The sequence below is a fragment of the Pelmatolapia mariae genome, linkage group LG16_19 (assembly GCF_036321145.2).
Source record: "Pelmatolapia mariae isolate MD_Pm_ZW linkage group LG16_19, Pm_UMD_F_2, whole genome shotgun sequence".
In the NCBI taxonomy this organism is placed as follows: Eukaryota; Metazoa; Chordata; class Actinopteri; order Cichliformes; family Cichlidae; genus Pelmatolapia; species Pelmatolapia mariae.
This window is the reverse complement of record NC_086241.1, coordinates 56875806-56900922: the sequence shown is the minus strand read 5'-3', so window position 1 is coordinate 56900922 and position 25117 is coordinate 56875806. Positions and strand designations below refer to the sequence as shown.

Here is a 25117-nt window from a genome sequence, read left to right as displayed (position 1 = left end):
TTTTTTTTAAACCAGCCCTAGTTAGAATAACTCTGGAGACAGAGCTAATGCAGTAGTGAGGTGTTCTGAGGCTGGTTGGGAGTAAATCCCCCTTTCTTGCTCCCTTGCCGCTTGTTTCCTAAACACCAATCAGCTGCGTGTAGTCCTATTAATCAAGTGGAAAAAAAATCCATAATCACAGTATCAATACTACCATAAATTCATAGGAAAAAAACAAAAGAAAAATATGTATGCTAATACTTTTTTTTTGTACGTTTGTTTTTTTTGGCCAAAGATGGTGTACCACAGAGCGTTTCTGTACAGGAGTGTTTTGTGTATATGTATTTACAAACAGATATACACAAACATTTGCAGACTTTAGTGTGTTTTCTGTGAAGGGTTCATAATCATCCCTTCCTCTAAATCACTCAACATTAAGCAATATTTTTTTTTCTTTTTATAAACAAAGTGACTATACAGTTTAAAAAAAAACAAAACAAAACAAATTAAGGAAAGTAAACAGAAGCACCTCCCGTTATAGGAAGTGTGTCTGATTGGACGGCTGAGTGACGTCATCAGATGTTACCGCATGGATTCTACTCGTGCCTTAGAGTGCGGGCACTGCAGCTTTTTTTGTTTTTGTGGAATTAAGCTACTCGCAGCCCGAGCTGCAGATGTGCTCTGAACACTGATGACATCAGCTCCCCTCCGCATCCGCTTCCACCAATCAGAGCAGAGCCTCATTGAAAGCAGCTGTCCTCTCACCCACTACTTAGTGTTTCATAATGGGGCATTGGGTGTGTACCAGTGGAGCCAGATTCACTGATGATACTTTGGAAGATTGTTCCTGTGAATCCATATAGATAACATCTGGAGGAGGGAAGCATGTGATCAACTTAAACATAAAAAAGAAAAAGAAGATCTTAAAAGGATACCTATTGTCAAGTAAATTTCTGGTTGCTTCTTTAAATTTTTTTCTTTGTCGCCTTGCAAAATTTTCTTACAACCACTCCATTTAATCATACTTGTTAAATACATTAAAAAGTGTTTTTTAAAAATCTCAGCAATTAACAGATTTTGATTAGCCATCTCCTGCTCCCTGACCCCCTCCCCCCTTCATGTTTTAAGTGTTTACATATGCATTTACTTCATAATATATTTTTTTCTATTTTTTGTGATTGCGATGCTCACACTGGTGGGTACATTCATTGACGCAAGATGGAGACAGAATCCTCAGTCCCGTCCCCCACCGAGTCGCTCTGAAGTACCTCTCAGGTCCTCGGATGGTGTCAGAAAATATGGAACTCTGTTAATTCCACACTGGCAGGAGCGTGCAAAGGAGACGACGGAGGATCTGCTCTCGCACCGCTGAAGGTAAACTCCGAAGGGCCAGGGGGTATGATGCCACTATTCACCGAAACACAGATCCTCTCTAATCAATGATGCCCCCAATACACAAACACACACAATCACACTCACACCAAAATCCCCTCCAGTCACTGTACAGCTCGTGTGAAAGGTTTGTGTGCCAGAGCCAGCAGCCGGGGCCAAATCCACACCCACACCCACACACACAGAGCAGCTTTGGGAGGACTGAAGACTAACACAGCAAGCTGCCGAGAGGAGGAGGAAGAGGCTTTGGTGGAAAAAAAAAAAAAAAAAAAAAAAAAAAAAAAAAAGAGGGGCAACGTCTGCAGGTGGGAGGATCTGTGGGTTCACTGTACTGGGAGAAAGAAAAAAAAGAAAAAAGAAAAAAGAAAAAAAAAGCCACGGTTCTGTTGGGGGAGGGATTGTGTGCGTGCATGCGTTCACATCTGCGTCTGTGTGTGTTTGTGTATGTGAGCTGGAGTGATGTGCTGTGTAATGCATGTGGAGCTGACGGCACATTCCCAAAGAGGTGTGCATTTGTGCAGTGGGGGAGGAGATGTGCGTCGCATTTGAGCCCTCACACCAGGTTGTACTCTTTGAGATTGAGCTGTAGGATGGTGTCTTTGACAGCTGCAAACACAAAGCGGATGTTCTCAGTGTCCGTGGCACAAGTGAAGTGAGAGTAGATGATCTTGTCGCTGTCTGGGTTTAAGTCCACAAACATCTTGAGGATGAACTCCCGCGCCGCCTGTGCATCTCTCTGGGGACCTAAAATGCAGAGATGGGTGAGGATGTGCGAGTGTGCATTGTACTTCAAGTCACCTTCACAACTTTGGTCCACACTAAGGAAAAGTTGCCTCACACTGATTTGTGGATTAGCTCAGCAGAGTCAAACCCAGTTTTACTAAACATCACACTGGCACATATGTTGCTTATCACTTTATTAACACTGCTATCATCCGTGTCTTTGACAGAATAACCAACACAGTGCACATCTTTAAATCCCTTATCTGAATATCAATCGAAAGCAATGATATTGTGACAAGTCTGATTTCTAGCAGGAACCAAACGCATGTGGTAATCACTCAACGCAAACACGTAGATGATCTCACCATCAAACTCGGGAAAGTAGTCCACCAAGTGCGAGTAGGTGATCTTCTCCTCTAGCAGGTCTTTCTTATTAAGGAAGAGGATGACAGAGGAGTTTTGAAACCAGGGGTAGGTAATGATAGTCCTGAACAGAGCCTTACTCTCTTCCATGCGGTTCTGATGAGAACAGTGTGGAGCAGAAACAGAATGTTAATTTGGCGTCAATATTAAAGTCATCTTCAGACTAAAATATCCAAAATACTCTAAATACAAACAAACCATTTGTCGCACTTACCTCATTGTCCGACTCCACCAGGACCTGATCATACTCACTCAGCGCCACAAGAAACATAATGGAAGTGACATTCTCAAAGCAGTGAATCCACTTCCTCCTCTCTGACCTCTGGCCCCCTACATCTACCATCCTGATGGCAGGATGAAGGCGAAGGAGGATAAAAAGTGAAAAAAAGAAGGGGGGAAAAATAAATTAGCATGCAAGTTTGGGTGGCCTAGTTTATGGTAAGTGATTAATAGAACTAAAAGAGTGCTTAGTGTTAAACAAAAGTTTAAGCTCTCAAGAGTCCTCGCGCTCTAGCAAGGCTTGAGAAGCTTATTTTTACAGATTCTGCAAAGATTTTGAATCCATCAAGACGCATTTAGTGAACTCATACAAGTGTAAATCCTGCATATTCTATGAATTACTAATACACAACTTAATAACCTGGCCTTTTCAACACGATACACTTTTGTTTCATTCCATTTTGTGTAACAGAAGAACTCTATATCTCACTGGAGTACATCTCCCTTAAACATTTTCTGCATATGACCTACATAAAAGATTCAGCCTTTCATCCAGGGACCCATCAAAGCATATTTTCACTGTCATTTAAGAGACATCAGAAATAGGCCCAACATTTATTCTGGGTCCTGACCATTTGTTAAAAGATCTAGTCCTATTAACTTCATTTTAAAGTTGCTGAAACAAGAACCCTGATGGATTCAACATCTTCTTTGAAATACTTTCAAGTGTATCAGTGTAAAGATCTCTCTATACAGGAAACAAAACAAAACCCACACACAGACACACATGTGGAGCGTGCACGTGTTTTTGTTGTGTGTGACTCATGCACGCCACCAGGCAAGCTTTCCATTTAAGACAGACAATAGAAACAGGAAGGAACTTAGGAAGTTGTGTTACTTTCACTGTTTGCTAAATGCCTAAATTACAAACATGAACCAAAGAAACTACAAAAACAGTCATTTCAGTTATATCCATACAAGAAATTGTTGCCTCCTCAGTATTGCTAACCCCACCCAGTATGTAACAGGTATTATAGACCACGAATATGCACAGGTGGGTGCATAGGTGAATTTTAACTGTGTTCAGTAGTCTCATATAGCTAGTAGCGTATTGTGGCATATTCACCTGAAACTCTTTATGGCCCTAGCAACAGTTAACTGTTTTAGCTGATAACAGATCAGTCTGTACTTCTGTTTGTGTGTCATGTTGAAAATAGAAGCTCATAACACATTTTTCACTACTACAAAGCTTTCTCACCCTTCCCCAGTGTGTGCGATAGAGTAGAACATAACAGTTGTAAATGCTTTGAAGCACAGTTAAAGACAAAAAGGACACCAGAGAGACATAAGACAAAGGATAAAACAAGAACTGGGGAGGGGGACGTGACAGAGGACAGGAGGCAGAGCCGAGAGCGTGTTGGAAGCAAAGATATGGAAGGCAAATTACAAAATAAAAAAATTTTGCATTTCAGTTTGATTTCAGCACATGTGCTGGCAGTAGGTAAGCCAAAATTAAAAAAAAAAAAAGAAGAAGTCTGAAGCCAGTCATAGGCATAGCATTTAGAGTCAAGATTAAACCTAACAGATACTCTGAGTCTTCATGTGGTTTCAGGTTTCTTGAGCTTCTCCTTGACAAGGTCAGCCTTCACTCATCTGGGACTGTAGGTCCCAGTTTCATTAAGCCCCTTTGTGACAATTGATTGAATTTAATCTTTGAAGTCAAGAACATTTGCCTGATGAAACAGCAGATAAATGGCATCTCTCCATTTTATATCAGAGTATTTTCAAGCACCTCTGGATGCACAGGTACTTGCCTTCAGAGCAGTTGTACAAAGCTTAAAGTCACAGCTCACTGGTGCCCCCTGGTGGTGGCCCAGTCCACAGTGGTCCACAGAGACCCAGGGCCAATATAGGCCCTGCAGGACCTGCTGCCCAAAATAACATTCCTCCACCGCGGAGAGGACGACCTCGTTTCTTCTGCCAGCCGGAGAGGAAAGGAGGAGAGGAAGAGGAATAGAGGAGGTGACCCATTTACAGAGACCGGGCACCAAAATGTAGGACTTTGTGTTCATTAGGGGACTGTGATTTGTGTGCGTGTGACTGTTGTTCATAGCGCCAGGTAGGTACGTAACTATGGGAGACTGTAAAAAGATGACAACTTCTACTTTTTAATGATTGAAGAGAGTATGGGATGGGATACAGACAAAGAACCCGCATGGATAAATCAAAAGTATTGAGTTATTTTCAGTTATTGTGAGGAAAAATAGATGGTTTATTTGGGACTTGGGGGAGAAGAAAAATAAAACATCAAATGAGTTAATGACGTCACGACAAAACATGAATGGACGCAGCCAAAACAGCCGTCTTTCTACCTGAAAATGATGCTTTGCAAGTCGAAGGGGTACTCTATGATTCCTGTAGTGGGGATGCGCACCCTGAGTACATCCTGCTGTGTGGGAAGATAGTTGGAATCTGAAATACGATCCAGATCCGAAAGATAACTACAAACGAGCCAGTCAGGAAAAAGGAATATAAAAAAAAAAAAAAAGAAAAAAAAAAAAAAAAAAAAAAAAAAAAAAAAAAGAAGAAGAGGGAGGGGAGAGACAGGAAAACAGTTATATAAAGCGTGGCAGGCAATTACCGCAACACCACAGCCATTCCAGGAAAGTGTGGATCAGTCCTGTTGAAGAAGACTCACAGAAAAGGCCGCATCACAGAAACAAAAAGGTGTTAGTGCCACTGCTCCATCAACACTATTCCCAGAGCTTTGACATTAGCCGTTTATCTTTAACTGACCATGGACACTGAGGTCAAGACATTTGTGGAATATGGTGGTGCAGACAGTGTAGGTGGCGTCAGTGACAGCAGCAGTGACTTTAGCAGCGGAAACAGCAGCACCTGTATCAGATAAACAAGGATCGGACAAGTCTGACATCAAGGACAACAGGAAACATATTCCCCTTTGTTTCTTTAAAGGTTAAATTCTTCTGCCTTTCAATGTGCATCCAATTGTCTAATATTTCATGACAAATTCCTGGAGAATCTTTGACATCTCTGCCTAATCCTTCTTTATCTGTACTTTGTTGCTGCTCCCCACACACTTCAGTGCAACATGTCTGGCCTTAGGTTCTCCTTTTCCCCTTGGGGCCAGAACTAGAAGACGATGCTACACACAAACCACTGATAGCCTCATAGGACAAAGCAATCTACTCATGCTAGTATCCTTTGTCCCAGCTTTAATCTTTTTTTTGGAAATAAATGATTCTGAGCTACTTCTTTTACACTGACAGTCATCAGTGGTTTGTGTCCTCTAGTCATGGTGACGCTGCAGTCCTGGTGCCTTGAGGGGGTACCTGAAGATGACGTTCTCCAGGTCAAACGGGTACTCTATTATACCCGTGGTGGGAACACGGACCCTCAGTACATCTTGCTGGGTGGGAACATAACCCTCCGCAGTCACACGGTCTATATCACTAAGGTAACTGGAGATATACACGAACAGTGTGGATAACACTGAACTGAAGACATCATTCAATGATTTACTTGCATTTCATTCTGTCATACGCATGCTTAAACAAATAAAAACCTTACACATTTGAAGTCAAACTGCAAACGCATCTGCATGCACACAAACTTGACCTGCAGTACAGAGCAAGCACAACCAGGGGGCACTAAAGAGTGAGCGATCGCCTTTGGCTTTGCACCCTGGAGTCATGTATTGTGACACAAAGGGTGTACACCTTACCAAGTTCTTTTTTTAAAAATAATTACTAGCAGTGCATCTTTTGTCTAAAGACAAATAGCACTGTTTCTAGCCAATCTGGGCACAGAAATTGGAAGCTACTGTAAGACTTACTTTAGTGTGTTTTCACTGATGACTGCATGAAGCTCAAGCTCAGATTAAAATGAGGGGCACCATAGTGGTTTCAGTGTATCCGTTTATTCTTATTTATTCGGATGGGACAGTGAAATCAGTCTCTCCAATAACAAGTCTTTTTTTCTCGTACAACTAATTACACTAATGTCAATTAAAAGCTAAATAGTGCCATTTTCATGAGAGATTGTCAAATAAACAGGAGATTTTTGTCATTTGTCAGCCAAATTTTCCAGTGGACAAAAGGCTAATGTGCTGCTCTGCCCAGCATATAAGCCGAAACCCACACAGAACCTGACACCAACCCCACACATCCAACCACACCTTAATTACTCTGAAAATTAGCATCTTGACCTCTGAAGACAACTGTGTCCCTGCTACACACAAAGTGTCAGTTCCCCCCCCAAAATCATGAAATATATATTTTTAAACTTACGTCAGGCTGAACCTAGCTTCGCAGAGAGAAACAATGACCTTGAATTTGGTGAAACGGCTCTTTATATTGCAGCTGCTCAGTCTCACATTAATTAAGCACAGGCACACCCGCATCATATTTCTCATTTCATGGTTGGTCTCATTTCATTTTCACATGAGATGAGACCAACACAACATTTTTAATGCAGGTTTGGGAACAGATTTTTATTTTTCATTTAAAAAAACAACAACAAAAAAACAAACAAACAAAAAAAAAAAAAAAAAAACATACATCAGTCACTGACTACACTTAAATTATAGTAATTTAAAACGGATACCAAACAAGATGGGTCTTACACAAGGCCAAAAATAAAATGAAATGGTTAAATAGGTGACAAATGTTCCCAAACCAGCAATACAGACAAAAATTACACGCAGCTCATAAATAACATTCTGAAACATTACACAGATACCATGACCATCGTCTGCAAAGCGAGGTGAAAAGACGTACTATTTTGTGGAGTCAGAGAGCTGGTATTCTCTGCGACGGTCGTAGGCCTCCTGGATTCCTGGGTCAGCCCACAGGCTTTTAATAGCTGTAATGTATGGTTGCTCAAAACTATTGATCTTCTCAATGTCCACCTCCTTCACAAGCATAGCATTAGCCTGGGAAGACAAAAGGTGAGGTAAGTAACAAGAGATCTGACATGCATGGCCACAACACAGCAAACAGAAATATATATCTATGTTTTTTAAAAACTACAAGAATTATCCAGTCATTTCAGTTTTCAGCTGTAGACTTTTGATATTTCTGCAAATAGCAGATTTTCTCCACTGTCTGTTTAGACCAAGCATCCGATCCCAACCACCCACCTATTCTACTTTTTCCAAAGATAATGTTTCTGCTAGACAAACTAAATGCATCACTTCTTGCGTGCCAGAAGTTCTTTCTTGGAAAGATTTTAAAACAAACACAGTTGGTCAAACTCTGAGAAAGAAAATGGCATCTGCACTGAGGATGTCGTCAAAAAAAAAAAAAAAAAAAAAAAAAAAAAAAAAAAAAAAAAAAAGGGCTACACCGCTTCAGTTTCACTTTTGACGAACTAATAAGTTTCATTCCTGACCCATCCCTATAAATGAAAGCAATATAAATAAATCTGTACTAGTCGATTTCTTACTGAATCTTACAAAATCCTCATTGCAGAGGCATGGAAGCTCTTTTAAAATAATAAAAGTTAACAGGAGAAAACCACAATAGTCCTTACCCGGTTGTCTTCATATTTGTAGGGGATCTTGAGGGTCTCAGTGGCGCGGATCATGGACTGCATGGAGGTGAAGATGTTTTGGTAAACAAGTCGAATGAAGCCTCTTTTATCTTCATCCGAGTATCCAGCTCCATGGATGATCCTCATCTGCTTGATGAAGGTGCTCTTGCCACTTTCTCCTGTACCTGAGCACAAAGACACAGGATCATAGTTACAGTGTGGGTAACACCTGCTGTTCAAACCTATCGTGAGGGTCCCCAATCAAAGCAAAATTGCAACAGTAAGCAGACCAAGGCTCGATCAAGACAAAGTAAAAGATGAATTGGGATTATTTTGAACTTTAGATCATGCAAAGCTACTCTAGTATAGTCCAAAAATGGCAACACCAAACTGGTAAAGAGCACAGTAAGAGAAAGTCCCACATGTGCCAAGGAAACAAAAATCTTAGCTTTCCTTTTCGTTCTCTACCTCTGACTGAACACAAATTCAATCATACCTGAACATAAGATATCCAGAACCGACAGGTCAACTATTTATTTGAAGATAGCCGATGGCAGTTAAGGATAATGAGCCGATGCCAATGCTCCGCCAATAAATTTGTGCAGTGGAAGTTTGAGAAAACATTCAACTGTGTCCCTTAAGGTGTCCTGTGGGAGTATGGGTACTTGCTTGTTGTTACCAACCAATTCCTCCATGTTCATCTGTCCTAAGAGTCTGGTTCACATTGGTACTTCTACCGCTGACACCATGCTTCTCAGCCGGAAAAAGGGTGGACCACCCAATCTAAACTCGAGATGAAGTTCTTCCCAAGTGGAAGAATTAAAGTATCTTAGGATCGTGTGTAAGAGTGAGGACTATGGAGCGGGACGCTAACTGATGTATTGCTATAGTATCAGCAATGATATGCAAGTGGTGCCGATCTACTGTGGTGAAGAAAGAGCTGAGCATGGACATGAAGTTGCCAATTTACAGATCAACCTATGTTCCCACCCTCACCAATTACTATCAGCTCGCAGATACGAGTGGCAGAAATCAGCTTCCTCCAAAGAGTATCTCTGCTCTCCCTTTGAGACATGTTGAGGAGGTTGATTGTTCGGGAGGAGCCGAGATTAAAGCTGCTAATCCTCCACATTGACATGAGCCGGGTAAGGGGATGCCTGATGTGCACTTCCTTAGGTGAGGTAAGGTCCTATCAGGAAATGGCCCGGGGGTAGACCCAGGACACATTAGAGCTCGCTGCTGGGTATGAGAGCTTATAAATTACTCATCACAGTATACACTACTACTTAGTCTACATTCATATAAACGTGGCAGACAAGAAATGAGAAATAACCCATAGCACAGGGGGGAAAAAAAAAAAAAAAAAAAAAAAAAAAAAAAAAAAAAAGGCTCCACAAAAACCAAATCCACAAGACAAGATGTTATGGTTCCCTCTTCATGTGTCACCACCACAGCAATGAGCTACCAGTGTGTTACACACAGAAAGCCGCAAAGATTTTAATAGTAAAAAAACAACAAGAAGAGGAAATATATTGTGAATAAAATTGCATCTGTTGTCACTGAGGTGTTAATCTATATCACTACCCAGTCCTATTCGATGCCACTGAACTGTCCCATTTTCATATTGAAAAATCAGACCCCTCATTTCTGCCAAGACCCCGAGCTGAACCTGTAACATGAACGCAGACATGCTGCGGTCCGTTTTTCTATTTAGTTACTCGACATTTGAGGTAATTAATAGGATAGACAATGTTTTTCTCAAAATTATATTAATACGGGATGCTCATACAAGTCCTTAGTCAACTTGTTATAAAATCCCTTGACTGACATTCCAAACTGATTAACTAAACTCATTAGGGGTGCACATATGTCAAAGCTTCTTTGTCTAGTGTCAGGAAGTTGCTCCACAGTTTGGCAAGTAAACAATTCAAAAAATATTTCTAGGAAAAAAAAGGGGAGGGATGAGTGAGGGAAATATGAGCTAATTTAATGAAAACGATTAAGACAGCTTGCCCTACTATGTCCAGCATCTAACAGTGAACTGCCTCTGACAACGACCCCTGCTGTCATCTTTTGGCAAAGGGCGAAACTCACTCAGTGAGTCTTTCCTGCCCTCCTGATTCCATATTTGGAAGTAAAACTACTACAATATTTCAAACATCATAACAGCCAAGATAAAATGTGCATTTTGATACTAAAACATCCCTGATTTCACCGTCAGAGTCGCATACTCTTCCTTCAGTTAAAGAAAACAAAAACAACACTTTAAGCCTTTCTATATACCGAACCCCCCCCCAAAAAAAAAAAACCCCCACTCGATTGGTGGTCTGTTAGGCCTAACCTATATTTCACAATAGCCCTCTAAGGTCTGCATACTGCCTAAAAACCTTACCCTCAGGCCATGAAAATAAATAAATATTAAAAATAAACAGGCTGATGGCATTTGAGTTCTCAGTGATATCAAACAGGATCCAGCACATCAATGATATCTGCAGAACTGAGAGGGAAAGACGAGGTGGGAAAAAAAAAAAAAAATACACACATAGGCTACACTCATCTCACCACCACCTACATTCAAGGTTTTTGAAGAGCAGCCATATTTCCGTTACCATAGCAACCCCTCCTCTGTCTCCCTCTTTTTTTGTTCCTGTGGTTTTTTTTCTTCTTCTTCTTCTTCTTTTTTAAACCCCTCCCATCCGCCCCTTCTCTCTCTCCTCTCTTTCGTAGCAGACAGTAAATATAACTGCGAGCCCCTCAGGCTCGCTCTGTGCTCTTCATATTTTGGTTCACCGCAGAGAAGAAGGGCCTCGGTTAAGCAGAACATTTGGATGGGCGGGAGAGGGGGTATGGTCTGAGGTCAGGGGGTTCTGACACCTTAGGACAGTGAAAGGAATGGGAGAGATAGGCACTTTCCTGTCAATGGAGAAGAAACGGCTTAATCTCAAAAATATATTTCTTATATCTAAAGTCTTTATCCATAAGGGGAAAATGGCTCTCCTCCATCCAACAAAATGTCCAATTTAGGATAACAGACTAGACAGGCTTTATAGTTCAGTGTTTTGTTTTGTTTTAAAAAAAAAGAAAGAAAAAAAAAAGAAAAAAGCACCATCTTCATTTCTCCTGGATGAATCAATGCACTGCAGTGAAGGCTACACGCTGGTCGACCTAACAAAAGAAGTCAAACACAGAGAGCGTATTCTTTGCAACAGGGCTGCAGTGGCATTGACTGCAGACTGGCTCACCGAAGGAGCAAGAAGATCACTCTCCAGCCTAATGTCTGATTTATTTCTCGTGACCCCATCACAAGATCTCCCTCCGCTGTGTTCCTTTAACTATCATGTCCCTCTTTTCCCCAGACAACACACTACAAGCCTCTGTCCTCACTTTTTCCTCCCCAGAAATTGTACTAGTGCCAGCCACAGCCATTTCCATGCCCTCACCAACTCTTCCCCACTAATACGCCCCCACCCCTCGCTCCCCTCATAACCTCCCTGAGGCAAGAAATATGCCTCGCCATTCTCATCCCTCTCTGTCAAGAATTTTGGATATTCATAACTAGAATCCATCCATTCTTTTTTGGTAATGACCTAGAAAAAGGAGGTCACCTTTTAATAGCACACACACACACACACACACACACACACACACACACACACACACAGCTCTCTTCTAGGTACTGTGAGAGAGAGCGAAAAAGAAAGAGTGGAGATTGTGTCCCAGTGCAACAGTGCAAGGTACACTACACAGCCCACACACACACACCAACACTACTCTCTTCGCAGAACTGATGAGCTTTGTTCCAAAAAACCAAAGTCTCACTCGAGGGTAACCCGATGACAATAAGCACACAACAAAAACTTGCTCTGAACACCCAAATTACAAAGAGGCGCTGAAATAATAACAGTACGCAAGCAGTACAGCTCCCCATCAACTAAAAAGGCAGCAAGCACTACACCTGTATATTCCATTGCCAGGATAGCTTTCATAAGCCTTTACATAACGCAACTGATGTCAGCTTGTGACACAACCCCTGATAGACTTGACACACTGCTGTCTTGGTGCAGCAGTTTTGGTTGAGCCCCGGCTGCTACGCTGTCTATTAGGTTATAAGCGTGTGCGTGCACACCTACACCTACATGCAGGCATTGCTTTGTTTACAGAGTCTGCTCATCTTATAAATCTCCCATCCTGCTTCAAACGCAGCCGCCACAGGGCCTTGTTCACAAGCGTGCCCATTTCTGCTAAACCTGACCTCCCCATGCAAAACAAAGAAAAACGAGTCGCTGCTTTCGATGAACAGGAAGTCATCAGCATTGCTGTAAATTTGCATGCAAAAACACACACACACACACACACACACATCGAAATATAACTGTCCACTGCTATGAACAGCACTGGTTTATCTGGGTTTATGAACGGTCCTTTCAGTCAGCACGTGGCAATCAAATCTCAGCACGGAGAAACCGTCTGCATAAACACAGCCAAGGTTAAAATACTGACAAAACTGGCATCGTGTAGGCATTATAATTTTTTGTCAGCACCTGGGAAAATTTTTAAAAAATGAGAAGGCTAAGCAAAAATGTAGCGAGGGTCTTAAGCTTTCACATATTCATCTTGGAAATTGGCCTCTTTCAGGCTTACAAAGGAAAGGGACTGAGCCAAGGCAGCCTGCAGCTATGCAACACACACACCACCTGCCTAACCAACTGTGGACACACACACACACACACACACACACACACACAGATCCTGTGGTCAACCTCAAGGCATGGATGTTACCTCCACTGTGATGTCCCATTTCTACCCCCTTTCCCTGCAAAGACTTCAAAAAAAGGACACAGCAAGGAGGGCCATTTCTCCCTGTCAGATATATGGCCGCTTGCTCTGTGTTCATTGTGCTTCCTTCCGTCAAAATCTCGGCATAACTCTACGGCTTTGAGCCGATGCCTCTGCATCTGCCGAGTGCTCCACGTACGTGGGTGTCGGAGCTGTAAATCGAACATGCATGCTATAGCAAGCGCTGCACATAATACACACAGTCTCACGCGTCTTCATCTCACCACCTTAGGATGGCCTTGTCTGTTTACCAGTGTGTATGCAATGAGTGTTGAGTAGCATAGTGGGAGTGGGTGAGCAACAAAAATGGAAGGAAAAAGAAAGAATAAAAGAAACCTCGCTCGACAAAAGATTCAACACTTTGCAGCAGTATTTTTTTTTTTTTTTTTTTGAAATCTACAACACACAGTGTGCTCAGCTGCTCCAACTAAAACCAGCCAAATCCTTGACATTGATATCGTTTCTTAAGCTGTGGTTCTTATTTTAGGGAATCTCATCACAGACAGAGAGAGAACATCACTCTGTCCACACATGGGCAGTAAACGTACGCCACGGCTATTTGCTACAATTATTTAACAAATCCACTTTATGCAGAGCGTAAGCATGGCGCAGCCTTCCAAATCCAACTCGAAACAGAAAATTGAAGTGACAGAAGTTGAAACGGTGCGATGAGGGAGAAGTGTGGGCTTTACTGTACGCGGCAGCTGGTGGGAGTAAACAGGAATGAACATGCCACTCTGTCACCACAGAGAGGACTGAAGATGCTGGCAGAGAACAGAAAGGCAGGCTACGTACCCGTCCTGTCTGGGGACTGTGGGGGGAAGCAAGCAGTATGTGGGACAGCCTCCATCTAGCCTCAAATCTCTAGAGAACCTGCCATGACCCTCTTTTAAGAACGCTTGTGTGTGTGTGTACTTTCATCTGCGTGCTAGAGAGCAAAATGTGTAAAAGACACGGTGTCATAGAGCGAGACAAGGAACGTGTGCAAGGCTGGCTGAGAAAACGGTGAAAGGAGACACTATCCAAGTTCGATGATGGTGAATTTGTGCATGCGTACGTCTCTATAAAAGATTTAAACTGGGCATCCTAACCAGGCAGGAGACAGAAAGGTGCACAATTATACAAAACGTAATATGTAGCCTGAAATATACTGCCTCATCAACTCATCCCACTGCAGTTTTCTGAGACCTGGCTGTGAACCTTTTCTAAAAGACATCACATAAACAAGACAGAAAAAAAATGATGAATGGAATGAAGTCTGGGTGGATTTCTCATTATCCTCATATCTGTCTTCTTTACACATTCACAAAAAATATGATGAAAAACACTGAAAATAACAAAAAATGTTTTGTCAAGTACAGCTTGGGGTCTCCCCACAGAATGTACGAGGCCTTAAAGATGTTTAGTGAGAACTGCTTTTGCTTTCGATCTTTTTTCTTGCAAGTAGATGCGTCAGTCTTGCAGGCGATGAGATAAAATGAAGAACTGTCAGAGAGAACAGATTACCAATTGTCACATTTTAAGGGTTTTTAATCGTGCATATTAGTTTATCTTACATTTCTGTGGAAAATTAATCGCCTAAATATGGTAAACAGATTTTTCGAAACTCTCAGATATGCAGAGCACGTCTCACGTCGACCTTCATATTTAAAAAGCGTTAGATCTGACCATGATAAAGGGGATTTGAGGAAAAGCTGCAGAACTTCACATTCACTGGCATTAAAGCCCCCCCGAAAAACTGCGCGCGCACACACACACATCCATCTAGGAATCCCTATTGCCATATATGATCAAAATAAGATGGCTTGGCAGGAGAAGTAAGGTCAGCAATAAACGTGAGCCTAACCCTTGATCCCCTTCCTGGTTCAATCACACTGCTCATCTAAAAAGGATGCCTTAACCTGGTATAACAAGAAGTACTGCTGACACAGGAAAGAACAATGAAATCACTGAGTACTTGGCAAACGACTTAAACAATGCCTGGAATGATATGCCGTAGAGAGGGCCACAACTTTTTGGTGTCAGAGTTAACTTTAGCCCCAGCCAGACTTGATTTATTTTTAAGGATGTTTTTCACTAATCAGGCACATACACAAATGCCAACTGACAGCCTGTCTGGGAGTTTGAACTCTGAAAAAACATCCTGGAAAAGCACTTTAGGAAACCTTAAAATGTTTAACCTAACAGCTCACTTTACTGACCGTTTGCTTGCTCCAGCAGTTCATTTACCCGATGCAGCAAAAGCCACAGCTCTTAGTTCACTTTGTTTTGACCAAGTAGAGGCAAACCATTGGTCTGTGGAGCAGGAAGCTGTCAGTATGGCCTGATATGGCACTAAGCAACAGGCAGCCACACTGTGGTACTGCTGCAGCCCTGGCAGAGCGGTTATTCTCCGAGTTAGCAGTTTAACAACGTTAACATTTAACATTTACCCTCCCTGTATTCTTAGACTGGAAACTTTGAGCTTGGGTCTGGTGTAAGATGTAACCAAACCACATAACTGTTCTGGCACATACACCCTGGCCATGTAGCAAATCCTGCCAGTAAGCGAGAGTGGCACAGAAGGAGGGTGGACCTTCATTAGTGAGAGGAAAATCTACGCTGTTACGGGAATGCAATATGCAGTTACAGTAACATCAATCTAGAGTTAAAACAATTACAAGACTTTACCAATCTGCATTATGTGGTTCCAGATCTACAACAAACATGAGAAGCTGCTACAGTGGTTAGCACAGTTGCCTTGCAGCAAGAAGGTCCCGAGTTCAATTCCAGGCTGGGGACTTTCTGAGTGGAGTTCTTCTTGCATGTTCTCCCTGGTTACTCCACAGACATGCATGGGACTAGGTTAATTGGTGATTAGCCAGTTATTATTAGACTAAATTAGCTGTAGGTGTGAATGTGAGCAATCGTTCATCCCTCGCCCTGTGACAGAGTGGTGACCTGTCCGGGGTGCCTCTCACGCCATGACAGCTGGGATAGGCTCCAGCCCAACTGCGATTCTGAATTGGATAAGTGGGAGAAAATGGACTGATGGAAGGATGGAAGGAAGACCTTACTGGTAACGGAATCATCTTAGACTTCTGGGCAGGCAAAAATCAATTTTAAGATTGGGCTTTAGGACGGTAATTTGCCAAGTATTTGCCCTTTCTTATGTCAGGCTGCATTTCATTGTCAGTAAGCTGGAGTTTTCTTGCACGCAAGCACAATTCATCCACATTTTTTTTCTGGTAAAGAGTCTGCTACTTTGTTTTACAGAAGTCTCAAGCATCTTCCTGACTGTACTGGACATTTGATAAACAAAATGGACAGTAAGCCTGGGTAAATTAGACCCCATTTACACACACAAAAGTTACATTTAACTTGCAGACCTGATATTTCCGTCAATGGAGGGCCAAAAATCACTTCATTTTTTAAATACACAAGGAAATCTGCTGCTCTATTATGTTAAAGCTCAAACCAGCAAAAAGGTTGTGTGATATTTTACCTAATAAAGCATATCTACTAATTTCATGTGTAACGCTGCAGGAGTCTGCAGTTGCACATTATATATTAAAGCTAAAGCTGTGCACACTGAGCCGTGGGGTAGAAGATCAACTGACATGTTGAACACATCCCGTACGTGCTGAAATCCAGGGTAGCCAATTACGGGAAAAAAAAAAAAAAAAAAAAAAAAAAAAGAAGGGAAAAAAACTTCTCAATCATGTGAGATGGTGCTCAATATCATTCCACCTCTCCTGTGCAGTTTCTTGGCAAAAATTCCCCAGACTGTTCCCAAAGGTCAGGGCTGGGCTTTGCCACAGCAGGTTCCTGCGATCAGTATGTACAAGCTGGTAAATGAGTGCAGACTGTAAGGAGCCTTATAAAAAAATGTAAATAAATAAATGCAGCCATTTTGAAATGCGATGGTTAAATGTTCAAAAACGGAGACCGTCTCCATCCTCCAGTGAGGTGTGGAAAGGCCGAGATCGCACGGAGTGTTGTGGGCTTGAGAATTATGCCAGGGGATAATAGGAGTCAGTGACACCTTAAAAAGTCTGAGCAGCAGATGTGTTTAACCAAGCCTATTAAAACCAGGACTAATCCTGCCTTACACGTCCTTATCCAGCCGTCCACTGACAGCTTTAGCTTGCACAGGACAGTCCACTTACAGCGTGACTGGTTTCCATTTGCGCTTGCTTTCAGTCCTTCAGACTGATGCACCCATAAAAGTTTGTTTAAAAGACTGCCGTTGGAATCAGCTCGATTAATCCAGCTCATCACCAGGCATGAGTAGCAAACGCCCCTTCTCACCTGCTCACCTTGGCAGCCAGGTAGAAGAACGTGCAGCAGAGACGAAGATGTACGACACACGGCAAACTATGTCCCATCAATGGCCTACTTTACCTAGTTGAGGTACTCACCAGGGAAATAAAAAGGAGACACACATGTCAAATAACCAGGGCTGCTTTTAGTGAGCGTGAAATGGGAGCAAACGTTTTGAAACTAAGGATGCAACCTAGATAATTCCAATTGTCCTAAAAAGGGAGATTCTTTTATCAACCCCCTCCCCAAGCTCTTACACCAAGCATTAGTTCAAGTAGCCAGGGAGGGAAGGGGGTGGGTCACATAATGGACAAGAAGTTAGTCTGTTATAATATGGTAGGTAAGCAAGTACATTCGAGAAAGCACAGTCCACTGTTCCCTTTTGTGTCCACAGAACTATGAATCAATGCAGTACAGAGCAACTTATTCAACAGCAGCTCCCACCTGCCCACACACTTGCTATAAAAATAGCTAACCTACTCAGCTAGACTCCAGGATGAGGGGGCCAGCCCCTCAGTATCCTTGTCCTCTGCAAGTGTAGATTTGTGACACTAGTTACTCATTAAATAATAACAGAAATGTAGCAATGAATGAGTGGGCACCATACAAGGTCTAGCTGAGGGATCTGAAAGGTCTTCCAGTTGTACAAATGTTATGAAACCTATTGAAACCAACTCAAAGCCCCCCTCCTCCCCCCGATTAAATCAAGTGGCCATCTTCACAGTTAACCAGCGCCTGCTGACAAACGACAGTAGCGGTTTTGCAGCTGGGAGATGAATCAGACCGTCATAACTTAACATGTGGTCGCCTGCAAACGGTGACATCTTCGCAACTTCGATGCCAAATGAGCCTGTTGTCTCCACGCCAATGCAAAAGCCACTCACACACACACACACACGAATAAAGAGACGGATCCGCTGGTTAGGCATGCCATGCAGATTCGCACCTGCACACGCCAGATAGCCAAATCCAACGCAAGTTGCAAAAACAAGCCCCGCATTTCGGAAAATCATGCCATAACGTTTACTCATAATCACACCAGGCTTCCAGCTAGCAACCTTAACTAGCAGCATATCTGCTAGCATCGCCAAGAAGGCCCAAGGAGGTTGGCTGTCCACATAAACGACACAAACATGGCTATTAAAAAGGGCGTTTGGGATTTAGCATGCTACATACCGAGCAGCAGTAATTTCAGCTCTCTCCTGGAGTCTCGCTTGTCTCGGCGGAGTTGTTTGTCAATTTCTGCATTGATTCGTTTCGACTCCTTCGCCTCTTCGCTCAGGCAGCAAGCCATCATGGACTCCAGAGTCATCCCCTCTGGTTTTTGGCAGCCCGGTTCAGGCGGGACCTAACGAACACTTGCCCACGGTTTCAGCTTCTCCCGAACCCCGGTTTCCTCGCTTCTGTCTCTAGCGAGGAGGTGGTGCTGGTGGTAGTAGTAGTGTCGGACCGGACGAGTGGATGGATGGATAGGACTGGGGGAGGGGGTGGGGGGGAGACTAGCCAAGGGGCCTCGCTGTCAAGTTGTCCCCCCGGCCGAGAGCAACTGCGACTTCAACCGGGCGATCTCAGCAAATCACGGGAGATTCGGACAGGGAGGAGGGAGCCAAGAGACGGTGGGGCCTCCCCGAGATGCTCTCAGCCTGCACACCTCTTAATACAGCTAATATTAAAATGACTCCAGCTGCCACAGATTAGCCACTTAATACCCGTTTATATCATTAACCCCTCGTGTGTCACTGGGAGATCCAATTCTACCTTCTTTAATTTAATCTTCTCAATCCGCTAAAAGTGGTTTAAGACCGCAGAGTCGCCACATCCGAACCCGTAACAGCTGATATCTGTGCACTCTCCCCAACGCTAGATAAGCCCGTTTAGGCTGTAAAAGTAAAGACCCCTTGTCAGCAAGCTAATATTAGAGTGGTAATCTATATTGCACTATCCACACCGCAGCACTGCGCCTATTTTCCGAGTAACTACATCAGCTAACGCTGGCTAAATTAGACGTAACGGCTACGGAGGCTGCCCTGCTAGCCCGCTAGCTCACTAAACAGCGCCTCGGCTAAAATGTGTCAACCCGCAGTGATTGAAGCAGCAGGCTGCTGGTTGAAGGAATTTGACTGCCTAGCTAGCAATAACTACACAGCAGCCTATTACATCTTGGCTCATTTTGACGATAAAATAAAAGGCTACGACAACGGCCGAAAACAAATCTGAAAAACGCGTGCCGAGCCGGCGGCTTTTGCTAGAAATATATTCACTTCAAGCAGAAGGCTTTCGGGTCGTTCGTCGCTGGAACTAGGTGGGCACACAACAGGATGATGCCAAGCGAGGAGGAGGATACAGTAGTGTTGACTGACAAACGGCGGATTTCACCAAACAGGTTCGTGGCAGACCAATTGAATGAACGAGGCGGGTCTCTGGGTGGGCTCAAGTTAGATCCATGATATATGCAGGCTAAACCTAAAAAGCATGACCAGATAAAAGCTGGGGGTTTTTTTTATTGTCGTCCAAGTCAGAGCACCTGTTGCATATATGCTATCTCCAGCTTAATAATATGTTAGAATATATAGGAACGCTTAAATATGTAAGCACTCCTTATCCTTCCATCAATAACCTGCAGAGTATTGGAAGCGAGCGTCAAGTGTGCTGGAATAACAGCGGCATCTAGTGGCCTTATAGTAGAATTGCAAGTGTCGCCTGTTAAAACTGTGTTCATTCATTCACTGAGTCCATGAAGCAAATGAGGACACTTGGCATTCATAAATGGGCCATTCTGCAATTGCAGGACAATTTCTGTCCCACCCATGAATTTCAAAGTAACCCCTGTACAAAATACTAAAACACGCATTTGTTGTGTAAATTAAACATGTCCCGAGGCAGGTGTAGAAAAGGGGTTCCAAAATATTATTTAAAATACAAAATATCTCCAGGGAAACCTTCAAAAACTGTCACTTGTCTCTCGTCACAACTTCTTGACAACCAATTTGCATGTCAAATACAACAATTAACATAAGTTATAAATCCACCTTTTCTTTTTGACTATGCTGACACGTGTCTCTTATACTTGTTAAACCATTTTATTTACATCAACATATTTTAAAGAAGACAACATGATATTATGAAAAGATAAATTCATTTCTTTCTTGTATTTCTTTATTTCTGCTACTCTAATTTTATTACTTTTTAATAAAATAATCATAAATGTTATTATTAACTCACAAGGGTTTAATCTTTTGCCTTTGTAGTAGTTTGAATTATTGTATGAATAGCGCATTTGAGCAAAATATATACAGGAGTTTGTTACCATAAAAAAAATAATAAAAGGAACCCATTCACCAAAGTGCATCATAAATAAGTGTAATGTTTAGAAATGCTTGCTTTGCCTCTGCCTTTTATAAGATTGTTGCCAACACACAGTATGGGAAATGTGAAATTTTAAGGCTAATCTGGCAGACGGATTTAAAGCTGAACATTGATAAAGACTCTTGGAAAAGCATGGTCTCTAGTGTGGGTGGGCTCACAAGAAGAGCTCAGGGAAAACTGACATGTTATAAGATACTTCACTGTTTTTCAGTTTAATTCTGTTCTGTTATCTGTACTGTTCTCTTTGAAGAACAGTTTGAAGAAAATTCAAGAGCCCAATAAAAATTTGAATGACATAAATTTAAGTAAAGTTAGGTAAATATAAAAAAAAAAGCAACAGATTGAGATTCTTATCTCAGTAATCCAGTCATGCTGGTAATGTAACAAAAGGTATAATTGCACATGGAAAAAAGTGTTCAATTATTTAGCTTATTTTGCTCTTCAAAATAGTCACAGAAGAGCTGCCTGACTTCCTCATTATTACTTTGGTTCATGCTAGTAGAGAGAAGCTGTTTGTGGCTGGGTTGGGGACTCTCTGCCTCAGCCACCTCCACCTGCCACTCCGCTTTAAATGCGTCCCCGTGGGACTCGCACATGTTGTGCAGAATGCAGCAAGCCAGGATCATGGTGGGCACCACGTCCAGTCCGCAGTCGTTCCTCTTGCTGAGGCACTGCCAGCGTGCCCTCAGCCTCAGCAGCGCCTCCTGAGACACGCGCAGCGCTCGGGCAAGCCGTCCATTAAACAGCTGCTGCTGCTCCGTCAGTGCCGCGTAACTCGCCGTCCTGCCCTGTTCCTCAGGATAGGCCTTCATCAGCCAGCTCTGGAGCGGGTAACAGGCCTCACCCAGCAACACATACCTGGATGTGATAAATGAGTGTCATTTATTTAATGCCTGGAACACCTGAAATACACAAAAACACTCAACACTACTACATTTCACAGTTTGCAAATTTGCATTATCTTTATTGGCCAGCAGGTGGCAACATTAAAAAGACGTGCAGTTGTTCAGAAGTTTATAGGAAAACAAGCTTAGGTTTCCCTTGCCCTGTGACCTCAGTAAATATAAGAGTCAGAAAAGAGGATTACAGTGTCCTTGGGTTCAAAACATCAATGTGGCAACAATAAAAATGCTCAGTTTGAGCCTTCATAGCAACATTTCACCAACTAAAGGATGACATCACAGTGTCTACATTTGCTTGTTACACAAAGGCCATGTGAAAACCTGACATACATGAGGAAAAAAACAACTTAAATGCCTGAAAAATGTGACTGAATTTCTTCTGTTAACTCTACCTGAGTGATTTTCCCATGAAGGTAGGTGGTGGGGCAGGTGAGAGTCCACCCTCGGTGGCTGTTGCCCATAGCGAAGAGTTCTGTAAGATCTCAGCTGGATCTGTCCCGCCTGGGAAACTGGCACATACATCCCAGAAGTGCCCCCGACCGCTAACAGCCACCTAAAACAGTGAAGGCACACAGAGGCAAACGGTCGGACTCTGATTGGATAACCCGCAAGCTTGTAATTGCAGTGACATAAATGGGCGCTTTCGTCACCTGGGACATGACTGAGAGCCAGCCGGCAGGGTTGGCGTAGTCAGACGCGTTGTTTGATGGGGTGATAATAGCTGTGTGGAGTGTTGCTATAGCAGCGACGCAGTGAGGGAAACCCCAGTGAGACAGGAACAGCTGAGCTGAATCCTCCAGCTCCTGCTCACCTGGCGATCGGAGGTAGATGGAGCTGAGGAGCGCCACGATGGCGTGACACATGTCTCTAACGCACCTGCACACAGTCGACTTCCCCACACCAAACAAGGCGCTGATGGTGCGGTACTCGATGTTGGATGCCAGGCGCCACAAAGCTACAGCTACGCGCTTCTCCACCGGCAGCGCCAGGCGGAAGCTGGTGTCCCGTCGAGCCAGGCGGGGCCTCAGCTTGTCGCAGAGGTAGAAGAACGTCTCCCGGTTCATGCGAAACTTATCCAGCCAATCAGAGGGCTGGAATTCTGTCATGACAACCCGCTCCCACCAGTCTGTGCTTGGAGTGGTGGTCCAGGGACGAGTGCGGATGCGGGCATTGGAGCGGATACCTCCCGCTATCATCATCTACAGAGAAAAAGATACATTTTTTTAAAATTACTTCCCTCTGAAATATCCAGAATCTGTCACATTTTTTAACATAATGTTTGCTTTTTTGATCTCAGCAGTAGTTATTCAATCAGATAATTTTTTGAATTCATATTTACCACAAAGGGAATTTTAGTGATCTATTAAGTCAGCACCTTTTTGGCAAGCCCCTTGTTTTAAACATGCTGCCGTTGATATAGCAGAAAATTTGAGGATATTGTATTCTTGGACTCATGTAATAATATGTCAACATTTAATATGGTTTTGGCACAATCAAATGGTTAAACTGAGTTTACCCATGTAACAAAATATTATTTTCCAGTAAATTATGTAATAACTGGGGAGATATGAAGTTGGTCCTAGTGATGAAGTTTACAGATTTTTTGATAGTTGTCAAATTTAAATTGTTGCTCATTTGATATACAAATGCAAATGGTGAAGCAGATTTTTTAGAAATATAAACTATAAAGCTTATTACATTATTATTACATAACACATTTATTAGAGCACCACCCAATGTAAGTTTATGCCACAGCTATGCTACATTAACAATACTGGTAAATACCAAAAACATAGACATATATATATATTTTTAATTTCCTGCAAGGGTTAATCCACCAATATGCACAAGCTCTTTCATCAAAATAATCTATTTACTTTGTAATATTATACTAACCAGAAATTCTGAGTTAGAGATGGCAAAAAAACAAAAAATAACACAAAAAACCTTCTTGTGTCAGTAACAATCTTCCATACTTGTACTTGTTTTCAGTGTAATGTTGTATATTTGATGACTATCTTTTTCATTATCCCAAGATAATATCATCAAGGTTGCTGTGATTTTTAAAATGTATCTGTATAAGTAGATATAGAAATTTCCCAAATATACCATAAAAACAAAAGTTTACAGGGGGAAAATCCAACAGCTGGTATCTGCATATCTAACTGTCTTTTTTTTTTTTTAAATGAATTGTGAACATTTCAGAAAATTTAACACCCTATTTAACAAGAACAAAAACCTGCATATAACAGACCTAATTTATAGCTAATGGACAGCTTTTAGCAGCTTGACTGTGGCTGATCTGACACATTTTCAAGTTTAAATGCAGGTAGGCCCATAGTCTCTGGTTTTAGTGCTTTTATATGACTGTAAATGTGAGATTTAAGAGTTTTGAAGTGTTGGTCGTGTACAAGATATTGACTTTATTAAAAGCTTTGACGTTTTGCAGACAGATAATACACTATATTAGTTAAGAGCACTTGACATGTTGACATGTTATTATTTTAAGCCCCAATAGAGGGGGACTGACCATGAGCATCCTCCTCTGTCTCTGGAAGAAGTACTGGCGGTGTCTGATGCGTCTTTGGATCTCGTTGCGTCTCTGAATATTTGCGTCGTTTATGTCTCTCATGCGCTTCAGCAGCATGTAAGTCACGAGAAACATCAAAGAGCGCAGCTGCTCCTCCTCTTCCATTATTCCAGCTTTACCCGGGAGGCGACACTACTGCGGGTAACATGTCAGCCTGGTTAAAGCGCAGCCTCTGTCATTCCACTTCCGCTTTCTGCTTGTTTATGTCTGGGTGTGAGTGGTGCTGCCATCCAGTGGCTGTCAAGACGAGTAGCGTACTGCACATCTCTCAGTGCTGATGAAGCTCTGTATATTGTTTTAGCATTCAGGGTTGTAGTGCTTTGGAAACAGTGATGTAAGCATCTGACATTCTTCGAGACTGACAGAAACTGGTTATTATTAAATGCGTTAGGTACTAGAAACGGGTTCCTCCCAACATACCTCTCATAATATAAAAAAACAAAGGAACACCTATAGGTCATTTTGTAGGACTTGGGCAGTGCTTCTCCTGTTCCTCGTCACATACAGGACCAGATACCAGCTCTCCTCATGTAAAGGCCAGTCTCCCGATGTCTCTTCCACACTCTTGAAACTTTGCAGAGAGACATGGAAAACCTTCTTTTGACAGGACATGCAGACGTGCCATCCTGGAGGAGCTGGACTACCTGTGCAGCATGAATCCAAGTACCATCTCATGCTACCACTAGGAGCGTTGATAGGAAGGATAAGGAGATTGCAATAGTCTGTGGTCACCACCTGCAAAATATTTCATATTAGGGGTTGTCTTGTTGCCACTCTGTGCAACTGTTGCGACTTTCATTTGCACCAAAGCAGGTGAAACGGACTCACAGTG

General features: G+C 42.5%; 2 protein-coding genes across 3 annotated transcripts; both read right to left on the bottom strand.

The window, feature by feature from the left end:
- Window positions 1–1672: 1672 nt before the first annotated feature.
- gna11b (guanine nucleotide binding protein (G protein), alpha 11b (Gq class)) lies at window positions 1673–19803 on the bottom strand. Of its 2 annotated transcripts, none has more exons than XM_063498444.1 (7): window positions 18604–19803; window positions 8290–8474; window positions 7536–7690; window positions 6090–6218; window positions 2732–2861; window positions 2460–2613; window positions 1673–2115 (listed from the first exon to the last, which is right to left on the bottom strand). In XM_063498444.1, the coding sequence occupies exons 1-7, from the start codon at window positions 18737–18739 to the stop codon at window positions 1925–1927; spliced, it is 1080 nt and encodes a 359-aa protein (XP_063354514.1). In that variant the 5' UTR covers window positions 18740–19803; the 3' UTR covers window positions 1673–1924. The 2 variants fall into 2 exon arrangements, with proteins under 2 accessions (XP_063354514.1, XP_063354513.1); XM_063498443.1 differs by lacking the exon at window positions 6090–6218 and adding an exon at window positions 5109–5237.
- A 222-nt stretch (window positions 19804–20025) lies between these two features.
- LOC134645383 (putative nuclease HARBI1) lies at window positions 20026–24448 on the bottom strand. Its single transcript, XM_063498805.1, has 4 exons — window positions 24226–24448; window positions 22346–22894; window positions 22088–22248; window positions 20026–21651 (listed from the first exon to the last, which is right to left on the bottom strand). The coding sequence occupies exons 1-4, from the start codon at window positions 24388–24390 to the stop codon at window positions 21210–21212; spliced, it is 1317 nt and encodes a 438-aa protein (XP_063354875.1). The 5' UTR covers window positions 24391–24448; the 3' UTR covers window positions 20026–21209.
- Between the last annotated feature and the right edge of the window lie 669 nt (window positions 24449–25117).

Coding starts and splice junctions, on each gene's coding strand:
- gna11b (XM_063498444.1), bottom strand. CDS start 18,739: ATGACTCTGGAGTCCATGATGGCTTGCTGCCTGAGCGAAGAGGCGAAG. Junction 8,475..18,603: donor GCTGAAATTACTGCTGCTCG/GTATGTAGCATG, acceptor CTTTGTGCTCAG/GTACAGGAGAAAGTGGCAAG. Junction 7,691..8,289: donor ACAAATATGAAGACAACCGG/GTAAGGACTATT, acceptor TTGTCTTCCCAG/GCTAATGCTATGCTTGTGAA.
- LOC134645383 (XM_063498805.1), bottom strand. CDS start 24,390: ATGGAAGAGGAGGAGCAGCTGCGCTCTTTGATGTTTCTCGTGACTTAC. Junction 22,895..24,225: donor GACAGAGGAGGATGCTCATG/GTCAGTCCCCCT, acceptor TTTTCTCTGTAG/ATGATGATAGCGGGAGGTAT. Junction 21,652..22,087: donor TTCATGGGAAAATCACTCAG/GTAGAGTTAACA, acceptor TATCACATCCAG/GTATGTGTTGCTGGGTGAGG.